This window comes from Micromys minutus (genome assembly GCF_963924665.1).
Source record: "Micromys minutus genome assembly, chromosome: X".
NCBI classification, from domain to species: Eukaryota; Metazoa; Chordata; class Mammalia; order Rodentia; family Muridae; genus Micromys; species Micromys minutus.
In genome coordinates this window covers 127,613,797-127,640,030 of record NC_137970.1, presented here as the reverse complement: position 1 = coordinate 127,640,030, position 26,234 = coordinate 127,613,797, and the positions used below count along the sequence as shown (strand labels likewise).

The following is a 26,234-nucleotide window of genomic DNA, read 5'->3' as shown; positions in this document are numbered from 1 at the left end:
TACTTTGAGTCTGTTCCACTTCATATTTTCCATCTAGTCTTGGTGATGGGAACTTCTCTGTGTGTGCTCAGCCTACTGGGTGTTACTCTGGTGAAGAAAGTTGATATTCCTTCTCCCAGCAGCTATCAAATGCCCAAAGCTCATGAGCTAGTGGTAGGATTTTCCACCTATTTTCCCTCACCCCATATTGGGATTTATTTTCATGCTGAAGCTTGTATAGGCTTTGTGAATATTGTTAAATTGCTGTGAATTCCTTTGTATTACTACCATGTTGTGTCTAATAAACACATTTTGTTGTAATCAAACATCTCTGGCTCTTCCAATCTATCCACCCCATCTTCCCATAAAAATCTCTGAGCTGTAGGAGGTGTTTAATATTTATGTCCTACTTTAGGTTGAGCACTCTTATTCTTTGTATGTTGAACAGTTGACAGTCTCTGTGTTAATTTTCATTTACTGTAAGGAGAAACTTGTCTGATGAGGGTTGAGAAATACTCTGAACTATGGGTATAGCAATAAGTGATCAAAAGTAAATTTAATACCATAGTTATTCATTTAGCAGAATAATAGCATTAAGCCTTCCTCTAGGGCCTATGACTTTTTAACAGTGCCAGTTATAAGTTCTATGTCATAGAGTAGGTCTTAGCTCTAAACAGAAAGTAGTTGGTCACTTTAATATCATTTGTGCCGTTATTATACCAGTGAACATATATTGTATCTTACAGAGTTCATAGTTGGACAAAATTTTAACTACTTTTCTCCCTTGGCAGTATACATAGAAAAAAGTCTAGCACCATGAAAGCTAGAAAGGATTCACTTTTGTTTAAGAGAATATCCACTGAGAGTTCGACCCTTCTCCAGTGAATATATAGATAACATAAAGTCAACATTTTTGTTGTCATTGTTTCTTCTTTTTTTAAATTTTTGGCAAAGTAGTTTATTAGAGTGACTAGATGTGGAAGAAATTGGAAGAGATTGTAATGAAGGTGCATAATGTGAATCTCTTTGAGAATTAAAATATATTATATGGGGGAAAATGTAACTAGTATGGATGAAGCTTTGATGTCAGTACAAGCTTGATTCATCTGTGTTTTATGACACAAGTATATGATATCTTCAGTAATTGGGTTTTACCATCAAGTTCTTTTTTGCCATTTTTTTTTACTTTTTTATTTTTTCAATTTTATTGGATATTCTCTGTATTTACACTTCAAATATAATATCACCCCCATACTCCCCTCACTCCTTCCCCTTGACTTGCTTCCATGAAGGTGCTCCCTCTCCCAATCACCCTCTCCACCTCAGTATGTTGGCTGATGATGTTGTGATGTTGTTCTTCCCATGAGGTTACAAACCCTTTCAGTTCCTTTAGTCCTTTCTCTAGCTCTTTCATTGGGGATCCTCGTGTTCAGTCCGATAGTTAGCTGCAAGCATCCTCATATGTATCTATATGACTCTGCCAGAGCCTCTGAGGAGACATCCATATCTGGTTCCTGCCAGTAAAGACTTCCTGGCATCAGCAATAGTGCTTGGGTTTGGTGGCTGCATATGGGGTGGTTCTACAGGTAAGGCAGTCACTGTAGATCTTTTCTTCAATTCCTGCTCATCTACTTGACCTTTAATTTCCTCCCATGTGTGTTTTTTCTCCGTTATAAGAAGGAATGAGGCATCCAAATTCTGGTCTTCCTTCTTTTGGAGCTACATAAGTTCTCTGGATGGTTTCTTGGGTATTCTGAGCTTTTTTGGGGGGGGGGGTGTAGAGACTAGTATTCGTTTATAAGTGGGTGCATACTGTGAATATTCTTTTGTGACTAAGTTACCTCATTAAGGATGATAGCTTCAAGCCCCATCAATTTGCCCAGGAATTTCATGAACTCATTTTTAGTACTCCATTGTGTAAATGTAGCACAATCTCTGTATCCATTCCTTTGTTGAAGGACATCTGGGTTCATTCCAACTTCTGGCTGTTATAAATAAGGCTATTATGAACATTGTTAAGCATGTGTCCTTGTTAGATATTGGAATTTCTTTTGGATATGCCTAGGGGTGGTATATCTGGGTCCTCAGGTAGCACTATGTTCAATTTTCTGGGGAAAGACCAGATTGATTTCCAGAGTGGTTGTACCAGTATACAATCCCATCAACAGTGGAGAAGTGTTCCTCTTTCTCCACATTCTCACCAGTATCTGCTGCCCCCTGAGGTTTTGATCTTAGCTATTCTGACTGGTGTGAGGTAGAATCTTAGGGTGGTTTTGATTTGCATTTTCCTGATGACTAGGGGTGTTGAGCATTTCTTTAGGTACTTCTCAGCCATTAGATATTCCTCAGTTGAGAAGACTCTGTGCAGCTCTGTACCCCATTTTAATAGGATTATTTGATTCTCTAGAGTCTAACTTCTTGAGTTCTTTGTATATACTGGATACTAGCCCTATATCAGATATAGGATTGGTAAAAATCTTTTTCCAATCTGTTGGTTGTTGTTTTATCCTTTTGACAGTGTCTGTGGCCTTACAGAAGCTTTGCAATTTCATGAGGTCCCATTTGTCAATTCTTGATCTTAGAGTATAAGCCATTGGTGTTCTGTTCAGAAAATTTCCCCCTGTGCCAATGTGTTCTAAGCTCTTTCACACTTTTTGTTTGATTAGTTTCAGTGTACCTGGTTTTATGTGGAGGTTTTGATCCAGTTGGATTGAGCTTTGTACAAGGAGATAAGAAGGGATTGATTTGCATTTTTCTGCCTGCTCACTGCCAGTTGAACCAGCACCATTTGTTGAAGAGGCTGTCCTTTTTCCATTGAATGATTTTAGCTTCTTTCTCAAAGATCAAGTGACCATATATGTGTGGGTTCATTTCCGTGTCTTTGATTCTATTCCATTGGTCTACCTACCTGTCTCTGTACCAATACCAGGCAATTTTTATCACAATTGGTTTGTGATACAGCTTGAGGTCAGGGATGGTGATTCCCCCGAAAGTTTTTTTTTTTTTTTTTTTTTTTTCATTGTTGAGACTGGTTTTTGCTATCCTGGTTTTTTATTATTATTATTCCAAATAAATTTGCAAATTATTCTTTCTAAATCTATTAAAAAATGAATTGGAATTTTGATATGGATTACATTGAATTTGAAGATTGCCTTAGGTAAGATGGCCATTTTTATAATGTTGAACCTTCTAATCCATAAGCATGGGAGACCTTTCCATCTTTTGAGGTCTTCTTCAATTTCCTTCTTCAGAGATTTGAACTTCATGTCATTCAGATCCTTCACTTGCTTGGTTAGGGTCACACCAAGATATTTTATATTCTTTGTGGCTATTGTTAAAGGGTGTTGATTCTCTAATTTCTTTCTCAGCCTGTTAATTCTTTGAGTAGAGGAAGGATACTGATTTGCTTGAGTTAAGTTTATATCCAGCCACTTTGCTGAAGGTGTTTATCAGCTGTAAAAGTTCCCTGGTAGAATTTTTGGGGTCACTTAATTATACTATCATATCATCTGCAAATAGTAATATTTTGACTTCCTCCTTTCCAATTTGTATTACTTTGACCTCTTTTTGTTGTGTTATTGCTCTGACTAGTACTTCCATTACTATATTGAATGGGTAAGAAGAGAGTGGAAAGCCTTGTCTAGTCCCTGATTTTAGTGGGATTGCTTCAAGTTTCTCACCATTTACATTGATGTTGGCTAATGATTTGATCTATATTGCTTTTACTATGTCTGAGCCTTGAATACCATATATTCCCAAGACTTTTAACATGATGGGGTGCTAAATTTTGTCAAATGCTTTCTCAGCATCTAGAGAGATAATCATGTGATTTTTTTTCTTTGAGTTTCTTTATGAAGTGGTTGTCACTGATAGATTTCTGAACATTGACTCAACCTTGCATTCCTGGGATGAACCCTACTTGGTCATGGCGAATGATCGTTTTGATGTGTTCTTGGATTCAGTTTGCAAGAATTTTGTTGAGTATTTTTCCATCTGTGTTCTTGAGGGAAATTGGTCTAAAGTTCTCTTTCTTTGTAGGGTCTTTGTGTGCTTTAGGAATGAGTGTAATTGTGGCTTTGAAGAATGAGTTGGGTAGTATTCCCTCTGTTTCTATTTTGTGGAATACCTTGGAGTGTATTGGTATTATGTCTTCTATGAAGATCAGATAAAATTCTTCACTAAACCCATCAGTTCCTGGCCTTTTTTTTTTGGTTGTGACTTTTTTGATGACTGCTTCTATTTCTTTAAGGGTTATGGGGCTGTTTATATGGTTTATCTGATCCTAATTTAACTTTGGTACCTGGTATCTGCCTAGAAAATTGTTTATTTCCTCTAGATTTTCTAGTTATGTTGAGTTCAGGCTTTTATAATAGGATCTGGTGATTTCCTGAATTTCCTGTTTCTCTTGTTATGTCTCCCCTTTCATTTCTGATTTTGTCAATTTGGATTCTCTCTCTGTGACCTTCGGTTAGTCTGGCTAAGGGTTTATCAATCTTGTTTATTTTCTCAAAAACCCAGCTCTTGGTTTTGTTGATTTTTTAATATAGTTCTTTTTGTTTCTATTTAGTTGATTTCAACTCTGAGTTCGATTATTTTCTGCTGTCTACTTCTCTTCAGTATATCTGCTTCTTTTTGTTGTAGAGCTTTCATGTGTGCTGTAAAGTTCTTAGTGTATGCTCTCTCCAGTTTCTTTTTGGAGGTGCTCAGAGCTATGAGATTTCCTCTTAGCACTGCTTTCATTGTATCCCATAAGTTTGGGTGTGTTTTCCCTTCAGTTTTGTTAAATTCTAAAAAGTCTTTGATTTCTTTTTTTATTTCTTTTTTGAGCAAGCTATCACTGAGTAGAGCATTGTTTAGCTTCCATGTGTATGTGAGCTTTTGTTGTTTTTTGTTATTATTTACGAACAGCCTTAGTCCATAGTGATCTGATACTCTGCATGGGATTATTCCAATCTTCTTGAGGCCTGTTTTGTGAATGACTATATGGTCAATTTTAGAGAAGGTGCCATGAGGTGCTGAGAAGAAGGTGTATTCTTTTGTTTTAGGATGAAATGTTCTTTAGATGTCTGTTAAATTCAATGGGTTTATAACCTCTGCTAGTTTTGCTGTTCAGTTTCTGCATCCATGATCTGTCCATTGATGCGAATGGGGTGTTGAGGTCTCGCACTATTATTGTATGTGATGTAATATATGCTTTGAGCTTTAGTAGAGTTTATTTTATGAATGTAGGTGCTCTTGTATTTGGAGCATAGTTGTTCAGGATTGAGAGTTCATCTTGATAGATTTTTTCTTTTGATGAGTAAAAAGTATTCTTCCTTGTCTTTTTTGATGACTTTTGGTTGAAAATCTATTTTATTTGATACTAGGATGGCTACTCCAGCTTGTTTCTTGGGACCATTTCCTTGCAAATTTTTTCCTAATCTTTTCCTCTGAGGTATTGCCTGTCTTTGTTGCTGAGATGAATTTCCTGTATGCAGCAAAATGTTGGATCTTGTTTATGTATCTATTCTGATAGTCTATGGCTTTTTATTGGAGAATTGAGTCCATTGATGTTGAGGGATATTAAGGCATAGTGATTACTGTTTCTTGCTATTTTTTGTTGTTAGGTGGATAGTTATGTTTGTGTGCTTTTCTTCTTTGGTGTTTGTTGCATGAGTATTAGTTTCTTAACTTTCCTAGGGTGCAGTTTCCCTCTTTGTTTTAGAGCTTTACATCTATTATCCCATGTAGGGCTTGATTTGTGGTCAGATATTGTATAAATTTGTTTTTCTCCTGGATTATCTTGGTTTCTTCATCTATGGTGATTGAGAGTTTTGCTGGATATAGTAACCTTGGCTGGAACTTGTGTTTCCTTAGGGTCTGTATGATGTTAGCCAAGATAGTCTAGCTTTCATAGTCTCTGTTGAAAAGTCTGGTGTAATTCTGATCAGTCTGCCTTTATATGTTACCTGTCCTTTTTCTCTTACTACTTTTAGTATCCTTTGTTTAGAGCATTTGTTGTTTTGACTATAATGTGTCAGGAAAAATTTCTTTTCTGGTCTAGTCTATTTGGGGTTCTATAGGCTTCTTGTATGTTCGTGGTCATCTCTCTGTCTCTGTCTCTCTGTCTCTCTGTCTCTCTCTCTCTCTCTCTCTCTCTCTCTCTCTCTCTCTCTCTCTCTCTCTTTTAGGTTAGGGAAGTTTTCTTCTATAATCTTGTTGAAGATATTTACTGGGCCTTTCACTTGGGAGTCTTTGCCCTCTTCTACACCTATTATCCTTAGGTTTTATCTTCTCATTTTTTCCTGGATTTCCTGGATGCTTTAGTCAGTATCTTTTTGATTTTTGCATCTTCTCTGACTGTTGTGTCAGTGATTTCTGTTGTATCTTCTCTTCTGTGATTCTCTCCTCCACCTCTTGTATTCTGTTGGTGATGCTTGCATCTATGACTCACAATGTCTTTCCTAGGTTTTGCAACTTCAGGGTAGTCTCCTTTTGTAATTTCTTCATTGTTTCTATTTCTGTTTTCAGTTCCTTCACCTGGTAGTTTGTGCTTTCCCTTAGCTCTTTAAGTGATTTTTGTATGGGCTTGTGTGTGTGTGTGTGTTTCCTTTTTAACTGCTTCAACTTGTTTCTGTGTGTTCTCCTTGCTTTCCTGTACTTCTTTAAGTGCTCTTTATGTGCTTCTCAAAAATCTCCATCATCATCATGAAGTATGATTTTAAGTCTGTATTGCTGGTGAGTTTGGATATCCGCTATTAGCAGTGGTGGGAGAAGTGTGTTCTGATGTTGCCTGGTTGTCTTGGTTTCTGTTTCTTAGAGTCTTGCACTTGCCTCTTGCCATCTTGTTATAGATGATCTTGTTGTCTCTTACTGGAGCTTGTCTCTCTTGTGGGTCTGTGGGCCCATCTTTTCCAGATGGAGATTGTTCCTGGGTGTTTCTCTCTCAGGATAGGCTGTGAGTTCTGATTGCCAAGCCTTGTCCTGATGTTCCTGGGCAGGTTCTGGCCTTGGGCCGGAAGTGTGCACTTCCAGGCAGTACTGCTGCTTGTATCTCTCGAGAGTTCTGGGTGTCCTTTCCCAGGGTAGACAGTGGGGAGGGGACGTTTATTCACTCCTCTGCTTAGGATTGAGAGCCGTCCTGCAGCTCTTCCTAGCACCCAGTGACAGGGTGGGATGCCTGTCCTGATGAAACTGGGCTGTGTCTGGCCTTGGGCTGGAAGTCTACCATCAAGTTCTAAAGGGTAAACAATAACATTGGCAATAGCCTATAATGTTGGGGGATCTATTTGGCCTTATTGACTAAATAAGAATTCTAAAATAGGTAACCCATTTCCAGCGTTGAGCCTTTTGTTTGTTAGCTATGGTATCCACTAGGGGTGTTATTGGCCTATTTTAACGTACTTCCATTTTAACTCTCTCTCTCTCTCTCTCTCTCTCTCTCTCTCTCTCTCTCTCTCTCTCTGTCTGTCTCTGTCTCTCTCTCTGTGTCTGTCTGTCTGTCTCTGTCTCTCTCTCTGTGTGTGTATGTGTGTGTGTGCGTGCGCGCGTGTGTATCTTCTAGATCATTAGATATATGTCTTAGTGTTCTATTGCTGTGAAGAGAAACCATAAGCATTGCAACTCTTAGAAAGGAAAGCTTTTAATTGGAGTTTGTTTACAGTTTCAGTCACAATTTATCCCATTGCTGTCTAGATAGGGAGCATGGCAGCATGTAGACAGGTATGGGGCTAGAGAAATAGCTGCGAGTTCTACATCTGGATTCACAGGCATCAGGAAGATAATACCACACTGGGCCTTGTTTGTGCTTTTGAGAGATCAAGCTCACCCCTAGTGATCGGTTCCTCCAACAATGCCACACCTATTTTGTCAAGGTCATACCTCCCAATCCCTGTCAAGTAGTGACACTTATTGTCAATCAAGCATTCAAATATATGAGTCTATGAGGACCATTCTTATTTAAACCACCTCATTCCACTCCCTGGCCTCCATGGGCTTATAAATATATAATGCAGAAAATACATTTAATTCAACTCTTTTTAAAAATTTATTCTTCTCTTGTAAAATACATCCTGACCATGGATTCCCCTCCTTTCACCCATCCCAGTCCAACCACCACCTCCTCTTTCCTCAATATCTACTTCTCTGTTTCCCTTCAGAAAAGAGCAGATTTCTCAGGGATATCAACAGAACATGGCATAATGAGATGCAATAAGACGGGGCACAAACCATATCAAAGCTGGACAAGGTAACTCTGTAGGAAGAATAGAATCCCCAGAGCAGACAAAAGAATTAGAGACACCTCTCCCATTGTTAGGAGTTTCACAAGTACCCCAACCAGCATGTAAGCAGAGATCTTAGCACAGACTCATGCAGGCTCTCTGATTGCTATTTCAATCTCTGTGTGCCCCTAGGAACCCTTCTTAGTTAATTCTGTGGAATGGGTTTTCCTCATGTTTTTCACTCTTCTGGCTCTACAATCTATCCTCCTACTCTTCTTCAGGGTTTCCTGAGTGTGGTGGCTTGAATATGCTTGGCCCAGGGAAGTAGCACTATTAGGATGTATGACTTTGTTGGAGTATATGTGGCCTTGTTGGAGGAAGTGTGTCACTGTGGGGGTGGGCTTTGAAGGTCCAATGTGGAAGAGACAATCTGCTCCTGGCTTCCTTGGATGAAGATGTAGAACTCTCAGCTCTTCTAGTGCCATGCCTGCCTGCATACTTGCCCTGCTTCCTGCCAGGATGACAATGGACTGAAACTCTAAACCTGTAAGGCAGCCCCCAATTAAATGTTGTCCTTTATAAGAGTTGCATAGATCATGATGTCTCTTCACAGCAACGAAAACCCTAAGACACTGAACCCTGCCTAATTTGGGTGAGTCTCTGAATCTACTCCCATCAGCTGCTAGAAGAAATCCCTCTGATGATAACTGGGTACTGGTCTATAAGAATATTGTTAGGGATAAATTTGTGTTTTTTTAATCAATAATTTTTCATTCTACCCTAAGTTTCCAAGCCATTCAGTTTCTAGTTCCTGGCCATCCTGGCAGTATTGGGCATGGGCTCCCTGTTATGGCTTGGGCTTCAAGTTAATATAGTCATTCATTGTCAACTCTTACAAGCTCTGAGCCACCATTGCCCCAACACATCTTTCAGGCAGAACAGGTGTTTTGTGACTGGATTGGTGTCCCAGTCCTACCAATGGAAGTCTTTCCATATCACCAAAGATGTCCAGTTTAGCCTCTATATTCTTCATTACTAGGAGGCCTCACTAGGGTCATCCTCATAAGTTCTAGGATGTGTCCCTGCACGAAGTTTAAAGCCTGCATATTCTATAAGAGTCTCAACACTCTTAAAAATCCAAAATTCAAAGTCTTTTCTGAGACTCAAGGAAATCTCTTAAGAATAACCTCTGTAAAATCAAAAATCAATTTGTAGACCACTTACTTCCAATATATAATAGCACCAAATATGCATTTCCATTCCAAAGAAAGGAAGAAAGGGAGGAAGGAAGAAAGGAAGAAAGAAAGGAAGGAATAAAGAAAGAAAGAAAGGAAGGAAGGAAGGAAGGAAGAAAGAAAGAAAGAAAGAAAGAAAGAAAGAAAGAAAGAAAGAAAGAAAGAAAAGGGAGCATAGTCAGGAAATGCTAAGCCAAAGCAAGACCTAAAACCAGCAGGGAAAACTCCAAATTATGTATATCTATGTCTGATGTAAAAACAATTTTTGGATCTTGTCTAGATCGAGCTACTATTACTGTGATGAGATATTATAACCAAAGTAGCTTGGGGAGGAAAGAGTTTATTTGTCGATATATCCACAGCACTGTTAATTATCAAAGGAAGTCAGGAAGGAACTCAGGGCATACATCTAGAGTCAGGAGCTAATGCAGAGGCCATGGGGAAGTGTTTCTTATTGGCTTGTTTAGCATGGCTTGTTCAACCTACATTTTTATAGAACTCAGAATTACCATTTCAGAGATAATGCTACTCACGGTGTGCTGGGCCTTTCTGTATCAATCACTAATTACAGCCAGATCTTGTAGAAGCATTGTTAGATTTAGGTTTCTTCCTCTCAGATGACTTTAGCTTCTGTCAAGTTAACATGAAACTAGCCAGCACAAATTTCTAACTTCTTTCATCTTTGTTGACTGCAATATATTTCTCTCTCTTGGGCTGCTTCTACACTCAGTCTGCAGCTATCTTTGGCTGCTATCCCACATGTGCAACTTCTTGGGGACTATTGAAATCTAAGCTTTACTTTCACAGCTCCACACAACTATCTTTTTGACTTATGGATAACCTCAGCAGTTTTCCTTAGCCTCAGAGGGAGATAACACAACCCCTTTCTTGTATCCTTGACTCAAAAACTAGAACCACATGTCAAAAACTGCCAAGTTCTGTGGCTGGAACTTAGCCCCTCATTCAATTACATCTTCACCAGCTTTTTGTTTTCAATGGTTTCCTTCACTGCTTAAGCTTTTCATTAATTCATTTTCACAAGTTGGAAGCTGGATGGGTTCTTTCCCCAGGCCACCACTCACTCCTTTTATTCTATTTAGCCTCAGGCTTTTCTGTAAACTTTTTTTTTCTGTAAACTTGAGCACTAGACTTAGCTCAGTTCCATTACACTTCCTGAAGCCACTTTTCACCTCAAGCTGTACAGTTCGTATTTTTCCTTGCTCAGCTTGTTCCTTTTCATTATAAATCTGCATAGGAGTGACTACTAATAACCATGTGTCAGACTCAATACTAGGCTGTCTTGACATCTCCTCTGCCAATGATATTAATCCAAAACTTTTATTTAGCCTAAGGAAGATTTGTTTTGGACAAGGTCAAAAGGTTCTATTGTTCACCAGAATATCACAAGAATTGTCTCTGAGCACATACTAATATTTTCCTATGAAACCTCTTGAGCATAGCTGTCATAATCTACATTCCTCTCAGAATCACTCTTTTCTAAATTCCTACTGGTATGACACTTTAAGCCACACTCACTCTTTTCTAAATTCCTACTGGTATGACACTTTAAGCCACACTTAAAGAGTTCAACTGCTTTCTTAATCAAAAGTCCACATATTGTCACAAGTAGCACGGTCAGGCCTGTAGCAACAACACTCCTGGTACCAACTTCTGTCCCAGTCAGTGTTCTATTGCTGTGAAGAGGCACCATGACCAAGGCAACTCTTATAAAATAAAGTATTTAATTGGGGCTTGCTTACAGCTATAAGGGTTTGGTCCTTTGCAACCTTGGTAGGAAGCATGCTGGAATGCAAGTATTCAGGCAGATAATGGTGCTGAAAAAGAAGCTGAGAGTTCTACATCTGGAACCTCAATCAGCAGAAAGAGAGTGATGCTGGATCTAGTTTATGATTTTTGAAATGCCAAAGCCTACCCCCACTAATACACTTCCTTTAATAAGGCTAAACCTCCTAAACCCTCTCCCAGTAGTTGTTATACCTAATAACCATGAATTGAAATATTTAGTCTTATGGGAGCCATATAGGTTTCCATATGACTTTTTCAAAAGGCATTTAAATGTTATTTGCCCTCTTCTCTCATGGTCCTTCCCACCACAACCCAAATTCAAACCTTCATTTTCCATAATCCCCTTTTGACTATTTTACTAACATAGTCTATTGTCCCTCTCATGAAAGCCTCCTTTCCTGGCCCTTAAGTAACTTCCTAGCTTCTCTGGATATTCCAAATGAAGCACATATTTCTGAAGATTCAAAGCTAACATCCACAAATAAGAGAAAACAAGTAATATTTGTCTTTCTGTCTGGTCTAGGTTACCTCACTTAGAATGGTTGTTTCTAGATCCACCCATTTGGTTTAGTATCTCATAATTTCAGTTTTGTAATAGCTAAATAATATTTCATTGTATAAATATGCCACATTTTCTTGATCCATTTATTAGCTGATAGATATCTAGCCCATTTCAACTGATGGATATCTAGGCCATTTCCATTTCTTGGCTATTATTAGTAGAGCAGCAATGAACATGGATAAGCAGCAGGCAACTCTATAATATAAAATAGAGTTTTCTGGATATATGCCCAAGTCTGGTATAACTGGATCATGTGATAGTTCTGGTAGTTATATTTCTAGCTTTTTGAAGAGTCTCCACACTGATTTTCTTAGTGTCTTCATTAAATCCTGATCCTGGGTTTTCTGTGGGTGCTGAGATCCAAAGTCAGATTCTCATGCCTGCACAGCAACTACATTACTTGATGATCCTGTACTTGGTCCAGGAAATTCATCTTAATTTAAGACATTTTATTTAACTAACCATATCAAAATAGTATCATTTATCCCATGATCAATCAGGCTCATTTAGTAGGCCATTCTGGTTTATATGTGCAGCCCCATGGATGTGTGTGAGAAAGAAATGACTCAGTGATTTGAAAGTTTGCCAAGAAGTTGATAGATAATTCAATAAATACCTTTCCTACTCATTCCTACCATATTGTCTTTGTTAGGGTTTTACTGCTGTGAACAGATACCATGACCAAGGCAATTCTTATAAGGACAACATTTAATTAGGGCTGGCTTACAAGATCAGAAATTCAGTCCACTGTTATCAAGGCAGGAGCATGGCATCATCCAGGCAGTCATGGTGCAGGAGGAGCTGAGAGTTCTACATTTTCATCTGAAAGCTGCTAGTAGAATACTGACTTTCAGGCAGCAAAGATGAGGGTCTTAAAGCCAACAACCACAGTGACACACCTACTCCAACAGGGCCACACTTATAGTGCCACTCCTTGGGCCAAGCATATTCAAACCATCAGATATATGTTCCATGAGCTTAAATACATACCTGGTCACATTTCAACATTAATGCTTTTTTTCCCTGAACATACAAGGTAATTGTAGGAATAGAGTTTTCTGAAGTGGATAATTAATAGCAATGAATACTAATAATTTTCAGGGTATACTGTGTACTTTTAAATAGATTAAAATGAGTTATTTTAATTGGCAGGTAGATCTATTGGCACCAATGATTATTCATGGAATCAAGACTCAGGGTGCCCGTCAGAAATTTTCCAGTCTTTATATCTCTCAATTTATCATCATGTATAGCCTTGATGGGAAGAAGTGGCTGAGTTATCGAGGAAATTCCACTGGAACCTTGATGGTATGTAATTAGTTCTTTCAAATGAGTACATGAAAACTTTAAAGATCTTTTGACAGATGGTATAACCTACAAGCTCCAAAAATTGATTTTCTTCTTATGGGTTAATATGAATGTTTATGGACACACAAATATTTTCATAAATGATAGAAATATAGACGTTATATTATGAGAATATGAATTTTCTTAGGAGTTTATATGTTAGTCAGCCAAAACCATGAATGGAGATTCAGATCTGTCTTTTGCATTAAAGAATAGAGAAACCTTGGGAATTTATTCTCTAGTGGTAAGATCAAGGAAATTAAATGTCATAAATCCTTAACATTCAGAGCTATATAGCTCTAATTTCACAACTCTGATTAACTATACCCAAAGTGTATCCTAATTTTTTTCTTTCTATCCCCTCACCCATTTTGTCCATTTTCACTTATATGGCTAATACATCAATGCAAAACCCTGTTACCTCACACTCAGGCTATAATATTCTTCATATGCTGATAAATATAGGTGAATATCAAGCAGGGGCTTAAGGTAAAAAGTTACAGAATGTAGTGACAATTGCCAGAATATCTATTGAGATGCTACAAAAATACCATAGTGGTACCTATTACATTGATAATACACGTGATGTTGACAGAACCCGGTAAGCAAAAAACATAATTTGTTCTAATGTGTTGCAATTCACATACACAGAAATACACACAAATAGGCCTACTTTGTTCTTTTTTTCTCACTTACAAATGTATTTTTAAAAAAGAGGGATACATATACAGATTTTAAAGGCATTTTGGCATAACAATATATGAATATTTTTTGTCAGTACTTAATTATTTTAGAGATTTGATAGCACACATTGAAATTTCACTAGTTACGATAAGCATAAAGTACATGTAGGACAGAATATAACATGGAAACAGTTTTCTTGGTGAGTATAGATGAAGCATAATGATCTTTGAATACCAAAAATTGGCACAAGGCTATATTCTTAGCTCTTGGGTTATTAATGATTTAAGGTCCAGGTGTACCACACTCTGAGATGGTGCTATACATTAATTTTTCTCCTAAGGACTGAGGCTTTCATTTTTTGGCCTTTGTTTTGCTTGAGCTTCATATGGCCTCTGAGTTGTTTCTGGGGTGTTCAGAGCTTTCTGGGGTTAGTATCCAATTATCAGTAACTACATATTATGTCTGTTCTATTGTGACTAGGTTACCTCACTCAGGATGATATTCTCTAGATGCATCCATTTTCTTAGGAATTTCATAAAGTCATTGTTTCTGATAGCTGAGTAGTACTCCATTGTGTAAATATACCACATTTTTTTTATCCATTTATCTACTGAAGGACATCTGGGTTCTTTCCAGCTTCTGCCTATTATAAATAGGGCTTCTTTGAACATTGTGGTGCATATGCCCTTACTGTATGTAGGAGCATCTCTGGGGTATATGCCCAGAAGTGGAATAACTGGGTCTTTAGGTAGGACTATGTGCAATTTTCTGAGGAACCTACAGACTCAATTCCAGAGTGGTTGTACAAGTTTACAACCCCACCAGTAGTGGAGAAGTGTTCTTCTTTCTCCACATCCTCGCCAGCATCTGCTGTCATCTGAATTTTTGATCTTAGCCATTCTGATTGTTTGAGGTAGAATCTCAGGGTTGTTTTGATTTGCATTTCCCTGATAACAAGGGATGTAGAGCATTTCCTAAGATGCTTCTCAGCCATTTGATATTCCTCAATTGTGAAATTTTTGTTTAAGTCTGTACCCTGTCGCTCGCCCCACTTCCCGCCGGCAGGAAAAGGTGTGCAACAACAGGATTCTTCTGTGAACAACCTTTATTGTACAACACTCTGAGCAGGGGATCCACCGTGGAAGAAAAATGCACTGCTTATATATGCCCAGGAGACACGTGTCGCTACCTGATTGGTGCGCCCTCCAGTAACTCATTAGCATGCCCCGAGAACGGGCTATGACGTATGTGGCACATGCACACTAAGTCTCTTGGCTGGGCAACAGCTCTGTTTGCTGAGTCCTCGGCGGGAAGCGGGCACCATGTTTGGGTGTGGCACAAACGGCTCTCTACATTTCCCCCTTCTTTCTTAAATAAAAACATGGCCGATCAACCATCAGGCTCTTGTTGGACCTTTAGGGTTCAAGACCATGATCAGCAATAATTTTGGGTAAGGCACCTTCCTGCATGCAATGGGAACAAGCCCTGCAGGGTGCAAAGGCTGCCTATGTGTAGGATACCCATTCCTGGTGCAATGCCTCAAAGGGTCAGGGTGCAGGGGCTATCCATACACAGACCCATCACTTTTTCTAAAGCATATCTTATAATTTTGGGTAAGTCACCTTCCTGCGTGCAATGGGAACGAGCCCTGCAGGGTACAAAGGCTGCCTATGTGTAGGATACCCATTCCTGGTGCAATGCCTCAAAGGCTCAGGGTGCAAGGACTATCCAGACACAGACCCAACACTTTTCCTAAAGCATATCTTATAATTTTGGGTAAGTCACCTTCCTGCGTGCAATGGGAACGAGCCCTGCAGGGTGCAAAGGCTGCCTTTGTGTAGGATACCCATTCCTGGTGCAATGCCTCGAAAAGCTCAGGGTGCAGGGGCTATCCATACACAGACCCATCACTTTTTCTAAAGCATACTAAGCCAAACAGAGGGAGAGGTGCCCATTTCGAGTGCAGCAAGAGCTTGTGCTATGGCCACTTTGTCACGTTATTGTTGAGTACGGAGTTTGCACACCATCCAGAGCAGAAACACAGTCCCTCTGCACAAAAGCATGCCAAAATTACTTGATAAGGCAAGAGTTCTATAATCCGCTAACCCTGCTATCTCCGTGTCTAAGGGCAAGTACAGTACATCAAAGGTTTTAATGGTGTCAAACAAAGGAGGAAAAAGTTTTGCATTAAGGCAAATGGGCATCGGTTTTGGAAACACCGACAGAATCTCCTGTCTCGGTTCCGCTTAAATCTTCATGCAGGACAGGCTCATCAGAAGCAGGTGGAACAGCTTCTTGTTCTGGTAGCACTCGGCATGTTAGACATTCTGGGATCCAAATCGGGCTTTTTTCTTCCTGTGGAAAAACACAAATAGCTCCCCTGGATTGTATTAAGATAGGATCTGGGCCTTTCCAATTATCAGTGGGGACATCTTTCCATTTTACTAACTCTTTAGGTGGCACAGGCCATTGTCCATGGTGCTCGGCAGCTGAATGGCCATGAGCATCTAAATTTTTAAAAATTTCAGGTAAGAAGCATAGTAGAAATGGCCATTTTGGGTGTGGGGGGCACCTCTTCAATTCCCCCTTTTTGTTTGTTTAAATAAACCTTTAGGGTGCAATGAGCACGTTCAATGATGCCTTGACCCTGAGGATTATAAGGCAATCCTGTCAGGAGTGAAACTCCCATGAATTTTGCTGAGGTATAGGCAGGACCATTATTCGTTTTTAACACTTTAGGTATGCCCCATGCACTCCACACTTCAAGACAATGAGTAATAACATGAGAAGCCTTTTTTCTCCAGATAAAGGAGAAGCAAAGATAACTCCTGAGCAGGTATCAATGAACACATGTACATATTTTAATTTTCCGAAGGAGGGAACATGGGTGACATCCATTTCCCAAACTTGGAGAGGCTGAATGCCTCGTGGGTTTACCCCTATATGTGGGGTGGTGACAAAGACGCTGCAGCTTCCACAGCAGAGAACTATGTCTCTGGCGTCTTTTCTGGTGATGGAGAAATGACTACGTAAGGTTTCAGCTGTCACATGAAACAGAGAATGGAACTGGGTGGCGGCCTCCACAGGGGTCAGGACTGCAAATGCAGTAGCTCGGGTGGCACGATCTGCTAAATTATTACCTTGTGACATCGGGCCAGGTAGGCCTGAGTGGGCACGAATGTGCGTGATGTAGCAAGGAGAACGTCTGGATAACAGCTCCTGCTGAATTTGCATAAATATGGAAGCAACTGGGCTTCCAGTTTTAATTAGACCAGCTACCTCTAGAGAATTAACTGCATTAACTACATAAGAGGAGTCTGAGACTATATTAACAGGACCAGGGAAAGCACGTAAAACTTCTAGAACAATTTGACATTCAACCAACTGAGGGGAATTTTGGGCAAACTGTTGCCCTCATGCACATATGCACCTAGCCCTGTTTTAGAGCCATCAGTATATACTATGTCACCTTTAGTAAGAGGGACTGTGCTTGTCACACGGGGAAATATGAGAGCCTGACAGCGCGCAAAGGTCAAAATTGGGTTTTTAGGGTAATGATTGTCAAATGTCCCAGAAAAAGCACATACAAGTATGGCCCAATCATCATTAACAGCAGCCAAAGTCTGTAACTGTTTTGTAGTATAAGGAATAACTATTTTTTTCTGGATAAGTACCAAAATGAGCAGCCTTTAATCCTTGCAAGGCAAGTTTGGCTACGGCCGAGGGATACCATTCAATAGTTTTGGCCGGGGAAGACTGTGGATGAAACCACAGCAAAGGACCTTTTTGCCATAACACTGCAGTAGGCAACTTCTCAGTCTGTAAGAGACATAGCTCAAAAGGTTCACCTGGGTGTATTCTGACTAGCTGAGCTTCAGCCAAGAATTTTTCTACCTTTTGTAAAGCTGCCACAGCCTCTGGGGTCAGAGACCATGGGGATGTTCACTGTGGATCTTCTTCAAGAATATCAAACAAGGGTTTTAGTTCAGCAGTAGAAATCTTTAGGAAAGGCCTTAGCCAATTAATGTCTCCTAGGAGCTTTTGGAAATCATTTAATGTCTGTAAATGATCTCTCCTGATTTCTATTTATTGAGGTACAACAAATTCTGGGTGAATGACCACTCCTAAGATCATTCCCACCTGTGATCGCTGAACTTTCTCTGAAGCTGTCGTTAACCCAAAGTGCTGTAAGGACTTAACTAAATCATCAAAGGCTATTTCTAAGTCTTGAACATTAGGGCCACATAAAACGACGTCATCCATAAAATGAAAAATGGATAATGATGAATATTGCCTTCTAATAGGGGTTTAAGCTTGTTGTACATACAGCTGGCACACAGTAGGCCTGTTTGCCATTCCTTGTGGGAGAACTTTCCATTGGTACTTATTATCAGGTTCCACATGGTTTATGGCAGATAGAGTAAAGGCAAACCTCTCTTTATCTCTGGGATGTAACGGGACAGAGGAAAAACAGTCTTTAATATCTATAATAATTATCTCCCACAGCTTGGGTAAAGCTGACAGAATGGGGAGACCACGTTGAACAGACCCAAACAGTTGCATTTGTGCATTAATAACTCTGAGGTCATGTAAGAGTCTCCATTTGCCTGATTTCTTTTTTATGACAAAAATTGGAGTATTCCAAGGGGAGCTAGAAGGCTCCAAATGTCCTAACTGTAATTGCTCTCTTACCAATTGATGGGCAGCCTCTAAATTTTCAGAGGAAAGAGGCCATTGAGGAACCCACACTGCCTCCTCTGTAAGCCATGGTATGGGAATAGTCCCCTCAACGGCCTCTAAGAAAAACCCAAACCACTTTGATCAGATTTTATGGTGGGCTATATGGGGTCTGTAGGACCTTGATAATGTTTGCCAATGCCTCTTCCTGGGATATACCCCATATCAGTCATCATCCCCTGTGCAGGCAGGGAGTAATTGTTCATAAGTTTAAGACCTAGTTCTGTTAAAATGTCCCTTCCCCATAGATTAACCCATAGTGGAAGGACATATGGTGTAAAAGTCCCTTTCTGTCCCTCAGGAGCTTTCCATTTTAATAATTTAGAACTAATAGCAGGACTGGCTTCATAGCCAAGGCCTCGTAAAGAATGGGAAGATTGATTAACTGGCCACTTAGCAGGCCACAACCTAGTAGATATGATGCTTTTGTCTTCCCCGGTGTCCAAAAGTCCTTTAAAAAGTTTTCCTTCAATCTCCAAATTCAAGGTTGGTCGAGTATTGAAATCTACTAATAGATATGCTAAGTCAGTTCCTAAAGAACTGAAGCCTTTGTTCCCCCTTCTCGCCCTGTTTGATGCAAATTGGGCAGGACAACTGGGGAGGATGAGCAATTGGGCTAAGGGATCTCCTGGGGAGATGGGAAACAAACCCCTCGGGGAGGTGCACATGATCTTTAGTTGGCCTTTATAATCCTGATCAATCACCCCAGGGTGTACTACCAAACCTTTAAGGGTGGCAGATGGTAGTCCCAAAAGCAGCCCTATTGTATTAGCCGGTAATGGCCCATGAAAGTCAGAAGGGATAGGCTGAACTCCCATTTGTGGGGTCAGGACAATTCTGGTGGTGGCACAGAGGTCCAATCCCATGGAACCTGGAGTGGCTCTCTGCGGGGGTTCTCCTGCTCCCAGACTACTGGGGAGGTGGTTGCCCCATATATTTGAGGGCCCTTAGGACGGGGGCCCCACTGTACGTTTTTTGACGCTTCTAGGGGCCTCCCAGTGATATCTTTTACTGATCTACATTCATTAGCCCAATGCTTCCCTTTCTTACACTTAGGGCACAGGTCAGGAAGACTCTTAGGGTTGAATCCAGAGCTCTGACATTCTCTCTTTATATGACCAGGCTTCCCACATTGAAAACAAGTGACACTCTTCTTAAAAAGACCCAGCTGCCGTTGCCCCTGTAGTATGGTGGCAGCTAAACCTGCATTAGTTAAAGGTCCTCCGATCTCTCTACAGGCTTTAATCCAGGCTTGTAATCCTTTTGCCTTGCAGGGGACGATGGCATTACAACATTCCTTAGTACATTGTTCAAAAATTAGTTGCTCTATCAAGGGCATAGCCTGTTCTTGGTCTCCAAATATTTTTCCTGCTGTCTCCATCATTCAGGCCACAAAATCTGAGAAGGGTTCACTTGGACTCTGAAAAATTTTTGTTAGATTTCCTGACACTTCTCCCTTATTAGTGAGTGCTTTCCATGCCTTCACGGCACAAAGCGCTATCTGGCCATAGACTTCCAAGGGGTAGGCTGTTTGATTAACTGCCCACTGTCCCTGTCCTGACAACATCTCGAAATTCCAAGCTGCCTGTCCTGCGGCTGCATTGGTACGAGCCTGGGCCTGACAAGTGTTATGCCACAAGGCTTTCCACTCAATGTATTGTCCCATACTTGGGAGACAAGCTTTGGTAACAAACTGCCAATCAGCCGGAGTCATGGCTATTATCATTAATCTCTTTATCAGAGACATGGTAAAATTAGCGGTGACTCCATAAACTCGGACTGACTCCGCCAACTCTTTGACTTGTTTATGTTCGAGGGGGTGATAACTGCGGACATTGTTACTCTCCTAGAACACCAGAAACATTTGCCTGAGGGCATGGCGTGTCTCTGGAGTACAAAAAGAGAACTCACACTTCCTCTCTGAGGCAGAGGAACAGAGGTGGCAGCTGCTTTAAGAGCTTCCGGTGGTGCTACAGGAGTCCTCTGTCCGGGTTGAAACCGCTCCGCCTCATTCTGCTGCCTCCTCCTCTAAATCTTCCTCCACAGATTCAAATTCATCCTCTAACTCCTCTTCTGCCAGCTCTAAAGCTTTTTGCTCTTTTAGCGGATACAAATTATCCTCTCCGGGAAACTTGTACTTCGTTTCCCGGGGCACAATCCTCTCTTCTCCCGGTGGTCTTTCTGCCTTTAAATTTGCTCTGTTTCTGACTTGTTTTGAACATGCCTCTCGGAGCCTACCTCTTTTACTTTTTCCTTGCGCGCTCCCTATTTTATTCCACTCCGTTTCTGACCCACCCTCTTGGTGCTGTGTGATAACTTTCTGTCTAGATAACTTCCACAACAGTAATGTTACAACAGTTACCACAAATGCAAGCAGTAATCCTTCTACTGCCGGAGGGAATCCAAAAAGAGACATTCCTAAGTTTTTGGCACACTCTTTTGGAACTCCGTAAGATCCAAAGAGGGACCTGTCTCTCGGAATTTACCTGTTTACCTTTTCGCAGTTCTGAATCCACTTTAGCGGACTGAAGATTCCCCCTGGCGCTGGCGTTGTTTCCCGGGATATTCGGCACCACTTGTCAGGCGCCCCACCTCCTGCCGGCAGGAAAAGGCGTGCAACAACAGTATTCTTCCGCAAACAACCTTTATTGTACAACACTCTGAGCAGGGGATCCCCCGTGGAAGAAAAAATGCACTGCTTATATATGCCCAGGAGACTTGTGTTGCTACCTGATTGGTGCGCCCTCCAGTAACTCATTAGCATGCCCCGAGAGCAGGCTATGACGTATGTGGCACATGTGCACTAAGTCTCTTGGCTGGGCAACAGCTGTTTGCTGAGTCCTCAGCGGGAAGCCGGCGCCATGTTTGGGTGCGGCACAAACGGCTCTCTACTGTACCCCATTTTATTAATAGGATTGTTTGATTCTCTGGCATCTAAATTCTTGAGTTCTTTGTATACATTGGATATGAGTCCTCTATCAGATGTGGGGTTGGTAAAGATCTTTTCCCATTCTGTTGGCTGTCATTTTGTTTTTTTTGACAGTGTCCTTAGCCTATCTAAACTTTGCAATCTCATTATGTCACATTTCTCGATCTTTGACCTTAAAGCATAAGTCATGGGTGTTCAGTTCAGGGAATTTCCCCCTGTGCCTATGTGTTCTAAGGTTTTCCCTATTTTCTCTTCTAATAGTTTCAGTGTACCTGGTTTAATGTGGAGATCTTTGATCTACTTGTACTTGAGCTTTATACAAGGAGATAAGACAGGGTGTATTTTCATTCTTCTGCAATCTGAGTGCCAGTTTGTTTAAGAGGCTGTCCTTTTACCATTGAATGTTTACAGCTCCTTTGTCAAAAATTAAGTGACCTTATGTGTGAGGGTTTATTTCTGGATCTTCTATTCTGTTCCATTTATCAACCTGCCTAACTCTGTACCAGTACCATGTGGTTTTTAACACAGTTGCCTTGTAATATAACTTGAGGTCAGGAATGGTGATTCCAGCAGATGTTTTCTTGTTGTTAAGGATGTATTTCGATGGGGCTGGTTGCCGCCCTCGCAGACTAGTCCGCTGTGGGGAGGCAGTGGCGGTGGCGAGCCGGCGGGGGTGCGGCTGAGGCCGGAGCCCTGCCCCGGACCGGGCAGCAGGACTGGCGGGCACGCAGCGGGCGCGGCGGCAAGTGGGGGCGGCTGCAGCCCCGCTCAGCCCGGGGCTTCTGGAGCCAACCGCGCCATTGTTGGGGGAGGGGGCGGGCGCGGAATCCGGGGTGAGCTGAGGCGCAGGCGTTGGCAGTGCGGAGCGGACGCGCCCCATGGGGAACAGGCTGACCTGTTGCGTGTCCCCCAATGCCAGCCCCAAGCTGGGCTGGCGCGCGGGGCCGGCAGAGCCCGACTACGAGTCCGAGGTGTATGAGGCGGCGGCCGGGAACGCGGTGGCGGTAGCTCCGGCGCCTGCTGCGGCCGTGGAGCCCGCCGAGTTGGATTTCGGAGCGGGCGAGGGCCACCACCTGCAGCACATCAGCGACCGAGAGATGCCCGAAGATCTAGTTTTGGAATCAAACCCTTCTGACCACCCGAGGGCAAGCACAATTTTCCTGAGCAAATCTCAAACGGATGTGCGTGAAAAGAGGAAGAGCAACCATTTAAACCATGTATCTCCAGGGCAGCTTACTAAAAAGTATAGCTCATGCTCAACAATATTTCTAGATGACAGCACAGTCAGCCAGCCTCACCTTAGAACCACTATAAAATGTGTGACCTTTGCAATATATTACCACATAAAGAACAGAGATGCAAATAGATCCCTTGACATTTTTGATGAGCGGTCACACCCTCTCACATGAGAGAAAGTTCCAGAGGAGCACTTTAAGCATGACCCTGAACACAAGTTTATTTACAGATTTATTCGTACCCTTTTTAGTGCTGCACAGCTGACAGCGGAATGTGCAATAGTGACATTGGTTTACTTAGAGAGGCTCCTAACTTATGCTGAGATCGACATTTGTCCAACCAACTGGAAAAGAATTGTTTTGGGAGCCATTCTTCTTGCCTCCAAGGTCTGGGATGATCAGGCTGTGTGGAATGTAGACTACTGCCAGATCCTCAAGGACATTACAGTTGAGGACATGAATGAGATGGAAAGGCATTTCTTGGAGCTACTCCAGTTTAATATTAATGTTCCTGCCAGTGTTTATGCCAAATACTACTTTGACCTTCGCTCCTTAGCAGATGACAACAACCTGAATTTCCTGTTTGCTCCTCTCAGCAAAGAAAGAGCTCAAAACCTAGAGGCCATTTCAAGATTGTGTGAAGACAAATACAAAGACTTGTGTAGAGCTGCTATGAAAAGATCTTTAAGCGCTGATAACTTCATTGGTATTCAGCGCTCTAATGCCATCCTCTCTTAAAGGAGAGATTCGAGGAGTGAGAACACCAGGAACTCCTCTGACAGACTGGAGAAACAGCACCTCTCCTGATCAGAGACCAGCAGACGTGGGACTCCACAGAATGGGAAGACCTCAGATTCAAGAGACTCTGGACAGTGACTGCTGACTCCATAGGAAAGAATGGGACCTTGTCAAAGCAACAGCTCTCTGTCCTTTGTAATGTAAACAGTTACAGAAACCACTCCACAGCAAAGTGCTGACCACACAGATAGTGCTTACCATGTAGGCCGACAGCTGTGAAATATGTGAGGTTTTTACATTGTTTCAATTTTTAGACTTTTGTTTGAGACAGGGTCTTACATAGCCTGGGCTGGCCTCAAACTTAGTATATGATTGAGGCTGTCCTTGAACTCCTATCTTCCTGCCTCTACCTCCCAAATGCTGGGATTACCATGCCTGGCTCAAACTTTTAGACATTAAAGACACTAACCATATAACTTTGTTTTTTCTCGTTTTTCTTGCCTCTGCCCCAGCCAACTGCTGCATAAGCTTTTAGAATTGATGCATTTCAGTATTACCATTAAACATGAGACTCCTTCCCCATTTTTGTGGTGCTGGAAATCAAACTGAAGACCTAGCATGTGCTTGGTGAGCATTTGACCACTGAGCTACACTCCTCAACCCTGAACATGGGATTCTTAACACTCATGAAACCACCTAGGAGCAGATTGTAGCATCATTAGGTATTAAAGGTTCTCCCACTGTATCATCAGAGCTGCTAGTCATCACTGGCAATCATTTTAAATTACCAGAAAGCTTCTCAGAAACATTCACCCACCATTCTTGTTGTTTGCAAGCGCTGCTTGCTAGCATTTTGGTGTGTTTGGAGCCATAAAGAGAAAGTATCTGCGGACTGCTTCTGTGTGTCCACGCTGCATTTCCTGTGAAGTATGATGGTGCTTCTCCTCTGATTTCTTCTCTCGGATGTTTTCATAATGCCAAACAACATAGCAATTCAGTGATCATGATCAAATAGGAAAAAGTACAAGGGGTCCCCCAAATTAGCGATTGCTTCACACTTACTGTTCTGTGGGCTTTCTGGGGACATGCAACAGAATCGTAATAGCCACAAACTTTCACAGAACATCATTTGAAAGTTTTAATTTTAACAATTTGAAATAATTAAGCTAATTTAATTTTTGTTTTGTTTCTCAAAGATTGTAAACATAGACCCAGAATATTCCAAATTTGGTGAATTAAGTTGAAAAGAAAGGTAACTTAAAACTTTTAAATAATGTTTCATTAGTTTTGTAGCATTTATAATTGTACAAGGCATTAGAGCTTACGACTGCATTGAGATTTGGGAGCTGGCATGTCTGTCCATGGACGCTCTCCTGTTTTCAAGTAGTGCATTGCCAGGCCAGGCTCTAAATGCTTTGATCACCTAAGTGTCTTTACACTCAGTTAAGGGAGGCTGTGAGAAGCGGTGTTAACTCGCATGTAACAAATCAAAAGAAATCAGATCCTCGAACAGCAGGTGAAATGAGCAATTAAAAAAATATCCTGCATGCTACCCTGGGTGCAGGTTTCCCTCTTCAACTGCACCCTTGCAGCCCTAAGCACAGGCTTTAAACGGCAAAGAGCAAAGACTGGGAAAACGATGGCGGCGGCAGCAGCAGCAAAATCTGGAATAATAAAAGATTTGCATCCTAAAAAAAAAAAGGATGTATTTCGATATTTTTTGTTATTCCAGATGAATTTGCAAATTGCTCTTTCCAACTCAATGAAGAATTGAGTTGGAATTTTGATGGGGATTGCATTGAATCTGTAGATTGCTTTTGCTAAGATGGCCATTTTTACAATGTTGATCCTTCCATTCTATGAGCATGGGAGATCTTTCCATCTTCTGAGATCTTTCGCAGTTTCCTTCTTTAGAGATTTGAAGTTCTTGTCATACAGGTCTTTCACATGCTTAGTTATAGTCACACCAAGGTATTTCATATTGTTTGTGACTATTGTGAAGGGTACCTTTTCCCTAATTTCTTTTTTTAAAGAGTTAATCCTAGTACAGAGAATAAATAAAAATTCATAAACAATGTAGTTTATTAGTAGTTGAATGTAAATAATTATACTACACAGAGATCCAGAATGAAGGACTGAAGTGTATATGTCTTGAAGATAAAACGATAATGATTTTCTTTTCTCTTGCATTTTGTATTGATAAGTATAGAAAAAATGAGAGAAAATAAAACTTGAAAGTGATTCCACTTTATCGTGTTTAATAACTCATAAAATTTTAGTTTTTTTCAAAAGAAATTAGAAAAATAAATAGATTTTAAATACATTCTTCTTATAATTTTTTAAACGACTTTATTTTACAAAACAAAGATAAATGTACAGATTTTAAACATTTTTTGCTTAAAATTATACATTTTTGTCAGTACTGTTTTTTCAGATATTAAAATAAATTTTACATAAAACTATGTGAATATATTTTTTAGTCAGTACTTGATTTTTTCAAGGGCTTGACAGTATGCATTGAAAACTTAATAGTTACCATGAGCATAAAGTACATGCAAAACAAAATGCAACATGGAAATAGTCAAAGTCTTCTTGTTTTGTAAATATATATTTTTTTGTTTTCTTTATTTCTTGGACTTCATACAGTCTGTGAGTTGTTTCTGGGGGAGTGCAAGCCTCTGGGGTTAGCATCCCAATATCAGAGACTGCATATTATGTCTGTTCTTTTCTGACTGGGTTATCTCACTCAGGATGATCTTCTCTAGATGCAGCCATTTTCTT

At 40.7% G+C, this 26,234-nt stretch overlaps 2 protein-coding genes across 4 annotated transcripts in view; both read left to right on the top strand.

The window, feature by feature from the left end:
- F8 (coagulation factor VIII) overlaps nucleotides 1–26,234 on the top strand; it is a gene marked incomplete at both ends in the record, with an annotated part of 191,009 nt that overhangs the window by 123,420 nt on the left and 41,355 nt on the right. For all 3 annotated transcript variants that reach the window (XM_080909833.1, XM_080909832.1, XM_080909831.1), the window contains one exon: nucleotides 12,936–13,091. In XM_080909833.1, the coding sequence (XP_080765959.1) occupies nucleotides 12,936–13,091 (156 nt within the window). The remainder of the gene's footprint in view (nucleotides 1–12,935; nucleotides 13,092–26,234) is intronic.
- LOC308415602 (cyclin-Y-like protein 1) lies at nucleotides 22,359–23,476 on the top strand (the record flags this gene model as incomplete). The annotated part of the gene is made up of 1 exon (XM_080910654.1): nucleotides 22,359–23,476. One exon carries the CDS (start codon nucleotides 22,359–22,361, stop codon nucleotides 22,887–22,889), a length of 531 nt encoding a protein of 176 aa, XP_080766780.1. The 3' UTR covers nucleotides 22,890–23,476.